We start from the raw sequence: 6,879 nt of genomic DNA, 5'->3' as shown, positions 1-6,879 counted from the left end.
GGCTCTCGTGGTATTCTCCTCTTATTCAGTAGGACCCGGGTTCGAAACCTGACAGCTACAGAAACATGTATTCTCTAAAATTGTCTCCTTTCACTTCCTTTCCTGTTCTGTCGTCTGCTTTCGTCTCCACTTTCTGCCCCACCCCGCATCCCCCTTTGCCCCCTCCTCTGAGCTCCCGACTCTTTATACGGCTACTCCTTGGCTCCTTCTTACAGCTGTCTTTCAGCCACACCCCTGATCTTAGTGTAGGTAAGATCTAACACTTAGCCTTCTCGGATAAGAGCGAAAATTCTCGGAGGTCCCGTGTGGGAGTTAATAATCCCTTAGTGGTCCAAAATCGATAAGAGTGGGCTTTGGCCGCCTCCCAGGGAACATTCAAAATATTAGTTCCTGCTAAACTAAAAGCGTTTAATGTGTGCCGCGCGCTCATATGACCTTATGCAGTTGCGAGCGCCGTGAAACACTTAACAAAAAAAACTTATTTGGAACGGGAACGAAACAAACTGGGAACAGTACCTGATCGAAGCTGACAATGACATCCTTGGTACAAGCATTGATGTAGTAAGCTGGTCTGCTGATGATATCTGAGCTGACATACAAGAATTCCACACGGTAGGCCAGAGAGCCGACGTGAGTTTCAGAATCGACCCAGACCACTCGGCGACCGTCTTTATTATCAATGTTCCTGTTGTAGGAAGGTACTTGTTGTTGATGGTGATGATGAGGATGATGATGATGATGATGGTGATACTGATGATGATGAGGAGGAGGAGGAGGAAGAGGAGGAGGTGGAGGAGGAGGAGGAGGAGGATACTTATGTGATACTTTGTTTCCATGGTGTTAGTCATGTTGGTTTTTATAAAATCCCGTTCCTGAAGAAGAACATTAGGGCGAAATATGTATAATATCATAAAACTTCAAATACTCAAGGATCCACCAACTTTTTGTTTCTGATGATGATAATGATGATGATGATGATGATGATGATGATGATGATGATGATGATGATGATGATGAATTACCCCAGCTTCAATTCCTAAGTGGGGAAATTGTTTTTATTGCTTTTCTCCACCTGTTGCTTGAATGTTGTTTCCCCACTCAGTCCGCGGTGGCCCCCGACAGACAGGATCGAAGCAGCCCGCCTCCTAAATGATCTAAACTGTGCTGACTGAGTTTGCGTTTGAATAAAGAGAAGGGCGTCGACCAGTTGCGCACTCCAACAGTTTGAAAAATGAGTGAATATTTGCTTGACCTCTCCAACAGTTTGCAAAATGAGTGAATATTTGCTTGACTTCTCCAACAGTTTACAAAATGGGTGAATATTTGCTTTAGACTCCTCCAACAGTTTGCTAAATAGTAAAAATATATGTGTAAAAATTCTCCAACAGTTTGCTAAATAGTAAATATATTTATACGTAAGATTTCTCCAACAGTTTGCAAAATGAGAGATTATAATATGCGTAAGACTTCTGAAACAGTTTGCTAAATGAGTAGATAATATATGATTAAGACTTCTCCAACAGTATGCTAGAATTAAATAGTAAATATTTATTATATGCGTAAAACTCCTCGCTGTCACACTCCCAGCCTGTCGCACGCGACGAGACCCTTGATTGCTACATGGACCGATCGCAGGCGATGGTCGCATGCGACTAGACATCGCCTCGCGTGTAAAAGACAGTTTCTTTATAATCTTAATTGATTGATTTAGAGAACAAATTAGAGAATATAATTAACGTAAGACTTCCCAAACAGTTTGCAAAACGAGTAAATATATATACGTAAGACTAATGCTGAAGATAAAGAAGAAAGATGCTTCATTAAAAAATGGTTTAAAACTTTGCATTGGCTTCCAGTTGATTAAAGAATCCAGTAGATCTATACAGTTTTTACCATCTGCTATAAATGTCTTAAAGATAAAGCCACATCATATCTGTCTGAGCTTTTAGCACTGTCTGTTCTATCTCGTCAGTTACGGTCATCCATAGATGCAACAAAATTCAGAGCCCCTAGAATGAAATTTCCTTCTTTTTTTTTTTTTGGCCCCAAAATCGGGAACACCTTGGCCCAGGATCTCAGAGAAATAACAAATTTTGATGAGTTTAAGCGATTGCAGGAGAACAATTTGTTGAATTCTTAGTTATAGTGAGCTAGTAAGTGCTGATTATTATGTTTTGTTGTTGCTGTCCTTTCGTGTGTATAATTAATGCAAGATTGTGAAAGTTCTTCTTTATGTAGTTGAACTGGTTTTTCTTGTTTCTGTGAATTATTTTCTCTTGTGGGAATGATCATGTGATTGGTGTAAAGCACTCTGAGCTTATACTAGTATGGGATAGAGCGCTATATAAATGCATTCTATTATTATTACTACTATTACGACTCATTCAACAGTTTGCTAAATGAGTAAATACATATGTAGGAATTCTCCAACAGTTTGCTAAATAGTAAATATATGCGTTACACTTCTCCAACAGTTTGCTGAAGGAGTATGCGTTAGACTTCCCCAAATCTATTTTACAAACGAACTCTTCGTATAGATCGGCGTCTGTGGTGTAGCAGTAAGACGCTTTGCCGTTGCACACTGAAGACGTGAGTTAGATTCCCATGTCGGGGGATGTGTTTTGAGTACCACCATCTGCCTGCTGGTATCTTGTGTCTCTCTCAGCCAAGGCTGGCTCTGACACGCAGGGTCGAAGTAACCTACCTCCTAAATGATACTGTGTGCTTTTGCTTTTTCATCCTGTTGCCGTTAATTAAGCGTCGAGGGGAAGCGAAGATGCAGTTTTCTATGGTAGGCCAACTCTGCAGCTCTTTCAGTTGAAATGTTATCATTTCTAAGGGTTCGTACTCGTCATCCTAAACGACCCAAATTGTGTTTATGGGAGTGCAAAACAATTACATTTCTTGTTGTTTAATTTTTTTCGTTTGTTCGTTTGTTTGGTTGCTAGTATTTGCTTGTTTGCTTGTTTGTACTGGTTTGTTGTTTTTTGTTTAGATTTGTTTATGGATTTTTTTTCTTGTTTGTTTGATTGTTTTGTTGTTTTGCTGTTGTTGGGTTTGTGTGTTGTTGTTTTTGTTGTGTTTTTTGGGGAGGAGGAGTGTTTGTTGTTCTTGGGGGGGAGGGTTTTTTGGGGGAGGGGAGGGGAGGGGGGTGTGATGAATATGTCTACGTACGGATCATTGACGTCATAGTGCTCTCCAGTGATCGCAATCTCGAGCATCTCATCAATTGACCTCTGACACGCCTCAGGGTCGGGGATGTCCTTGACGAGTCCAGTGGCCACGCTCCCGTACATGTGGCCGGTGAGGTGACCCGTCTGGTCTGACTCAGCCTCCGCCGAGGCGCCGATCACTTCCAGGTCCCCGAATGTCTGCTTCAGGCGTCGGCGGCTGACTCCTTTGGGAGTCTCCACGATGTCATCGTTTGCGGCCCTGGAAAAAAAGAAGGTACAGCTTTAACTTTTCACTCCCCTGACAACAGTATTACTATTATTTGAGAGCTGCGCGGGACCTCCGTTAGTAGAGAGTTTTTTTGGTCTTTTGCTGTTGTTGGGTTTTGTTGTTTGTTAGTTGGTTGTTTTTTAAGGGGGGAGGTTGGAGGTGGTGATTGGTTTGTTGTTGTTTTTTTGTTTTTTTTTAATTTAGTAAGAGTTTTACGGCACGTGCAACACACTTAAGGTCATATAAGTGCCAGAAATTAGAAGTGTTACAATAGAGTAACAAACACAGACACGAAGGAGGAGAGATAAGGACCATAGATATTTGATAGGAAAGAAAGAATAAACCACACCAGAACACCCTTCCACCAACCACAGACCCCCGAGTTTAACGTCCATCTCCGAAAGGACTGAGCCAAATAGGGAATTCCTGTAAAGTGCCTCTCCCAATGACACAACGTCAGACCGATGTATCGCTCAGCTCATTAGGAAAAGTTCAAAAAGTTTTTTGTTGGGGGTTTTTTGGGTGGGGGGGGGGTGGTTAGTATTTTACACAAACACACAGAGACATAAACACACGCACAGACACACTTACACATACACACACACAAACACACACTCACAAACACACACACAAACACACGCACAAACAGTACAAATACACACAAATACACAAACACATACACAAAGACACACACACAAACAAACAAACAAACAAACACACGCACACAAATACATATGCACACACGCACACACAAAAAACCTTGAAAAATCTAGGCTCAGGTGGTAACCTACCTGAAGCTAGAGAACACTCCCAGGTGTGCATCGCCTGCGAGGCTGGCAAAACTGACCGCTGCCCTTTTGTCCCTGCTGGCCAATGCCTCTCGCTTCACACGGACCATCTTGGCAGCTTCAATAGCTACCAGGGTAGCCAGGGCCGCTGAAGAATGGAGGAAACGAAACTCAATTTTTTTTTTCAGAGAAATTATCATTTTTGACGAAATTTGATTGTAGTAGTAGTAGTAGTAGTAGTAGTAGTAGTAGTAGTAGTAGTAGTAGTAGTTGTTGTTGGTATTGTTGTTGTTGTTGTTGTTGTGTGAGTGTGTGTGTGTGGTAGCCTATCCGTTCGAAATGTTCGGAGCCCCGAAGAGTGTGCTCTTCGCCAGGGCTACCGCCTCCCTTGGGTAGCGGGTGAGGCAGTCCAACCTCCCTGAATCCCCCACGAAGAGATGCCACCGCCGGGCCTCCGTGGCGGGGCTCCTCGCTGCACAATGGACATATTGGGTCCGATGTTTTGTCTATTTGTTGTTGTTGTTGTAGTAGTAGTAGTAGTAGTAGTAGTAGTAGTAGTAGTAGTAGTAGTAGTAGTAGTAGTAGTAGTAGTAGTAGTAGTAGTAGTAGTAGTAGTATAAATTACGATTATTACTGGTATTGTTATTATTATTATTATATTATTATTATTTTATTATTATTATTATTATTATTATTATCATTATCAACCCAGATAAAGTTGTTATTTTCATTATTATTACTATTATTATTATTATCATCATCATCATCTCCATTATCACTATCGCTATCATTACCATTATTATCAATGTTACTATTATCATTATCATTCTCATTACTATTATTATTAATAATGATGTTATTATCGTTATTATTATCATCATTATCATTATTATTATCGTTATTATTATGATGATTATTATTATTTTATCATCATCATCATCATCATTTTAAAATGTTTTAAAAATAAAAACTTACCTTATTCACCCTGCCAGGCCTTACTTTGTCATTAGATCTAACCCCCCCCCCCCCCCCCAATAATACAAAGTAGAAAGTTCGCCAATAAATACACAGTGGGTCAAGGTAGGAAGAATATGGGAAATCAGACTACTCACCAGCAACAAAAATTGGAAACTTCATGATCGAAAGACCGTGTTTGTCCAGAGACCTGTGGAGAAAGAACTGTTTTAGAAGATACTGCAAAACAAAACAAAATTTTTTTTAGCCCAAAACAAAAGAAAACAAAAAATAAACAAAACACTATGTACTAGTCTGATACAATGTCGTCACGGCTGAGTGTAATAATAATAATAATAATAATAATAATAATAATAATAATAATAATAATAATAATAATAATAATAATAATAATAATAATAATAATAATAATAATAATAATAATAATAATAATAATAATAATAATAATAATAATATGGCAAGGAAAGGGGAGGGGGTGTTGGCCAAGTTGGCATCATAGTAGGATATGGTGCGGGTAGCCCTGGTTTGAACATCCGAAAGATGCCTCCTTGAATTGGTCTCTTTTAAGCACAAGGGGGCTATCCCGAAAATGCTGTTTTGTAAAAATCGAAGGAAAAGTTTTTGCTCCTTGTTTACCTTCTTTAAAAGAAAAGGAGGGTTTTCTTTATAACCAAACAATAAATATACACACCAACCAAACCAAACTTCTCCTATAAGCATGGTGCAGCACAAGATTTCTGGAAACCCCCGGAATCTGGGTTACCCTGCTTGTCCTTAAAAGCGACCATATAATAATAAGGCAAAGAAAGGGGAGGGGGTGTTGGCCAAGTTGGCATCATAGTAGGATATGGTGCGGGTAGCCCTGGTTTGAACACCCGAAAGATGCCTCCTTGAATTGGTCTCTTTTAAGCACAAGGAGGCTATCCCGAAAAATGCTGTTTTGAGAAAATCTAAGGTAAAGTTTTTGCCCTTTGTTCACTTTCTTTAAAAGATAAGGAGAGTTTTCTTTATAACCAAACAATAAATATACGCACCAACTAAACCAAACTTCTCCTATGGGTAGGGCAATGCCCACTTTTTGTGTGGGTCAAGATTTCTGGAAACTTCTGAAATCTGGGTTAGCCCGCTTATCTTTAAAAGCGACCATATATGGCAAGGAAAGGGGAGGGGGCGTTGGCCATGTTGGCATCATAGTAGGATATGACGCGGGTAGCACTGGTTCGAACACACGAAAGATGCCTCCTTGAACTTACGTTGTTTGGGGAGTTTTCTTCACCCACTCGACTTGGCCCTTTATATCGGGGATGGAAGTAAACATCGGAAACCCGAATAAATAATGTAACAGAGTTAAAATAGGCTTACACAAATTATTTATAGGCTACAATTAGGCTACATATTGTATGCGGGTGGTTGACGGGTGCTCCGGTGTTGTTTGCTCCTCCTTTCCTATCAAACATCTATCGTCATTGTCTCTCCTTCTTTTTTGTTACTCTTCGGTACTTAAATGACCTAATTGTGTTACAAGTGCCTAAAAACGCTTCCCAAAACAAAACATGGTTTATGTTGTTTTCATGCGACACCCACATTGGCTGGTAATAATATTGATTTTAGAACACTTTCTTCATTTGACGGTACAGGTACAGAATGACACCCCCCTCCCCCCTTCTTTTTGTTT

The 6,879-nt window shown here is 40.0% G+C and overlaps 1 protein-coding gene across 1 annotated transcript in view; it reads right to left on the bottom strand.

The window, feature by feature from the left end:
- The window catches only part of LOC106011749, a 9,919-nt gene extending 4,533 nt beyond the window's left edge, over positions 1 to 5,386 (bottom strand). Inside the window, exons 1-4 of the mRNA XM_013082462.1 lie at positions 5,342 to 5,386; positions 4,233 to 4,377; positions 3,175 to 3,432; positions 517 to 685 (exon numbers count right to left, since the gene is read on the bottom strand). Of these exons, the coding sequence (XP_012937916.1) occupies positions 517 to 685; positions 3,175 to 3,432; positions 4,233 to 4,377; positions 5,342 to 5,366 (597 nt within the window). The 5' untranslated portion in view covers positions 5,367 to 5,386. The remainder of the gene's footprint in view (positions 1 to 516; positions 686 to 3,174; positions 3,433 to 4,232; positions 4,378 to 5,341) is intronic.
- Between the last annotated feature and the right edge of the window lie 1,493 nt (positions 5,387 to 6,879).

Source organism: Aplysia californica, unplaced genomic scaffold (assembly GCF_000002075.1).
Source record: "Aplysia californica isolate F4 #8 unplaced genomic scaffold, AplCal3.0 scaffold00176, whole genome shotgun sequence".
In the NCBI taxonomy this organism is placed as follows: domain Eukaryota; kingdom Metazoa; phylum Mollusca; class Gastropoda; order Aplysiida; family Aplysiidae; genus Aplysia; species Aplysia californica.
Note: the sequence above shows the minus strand (reverse complement) of the source record. Positions and strands in the feature narration are given on the sequence as shown.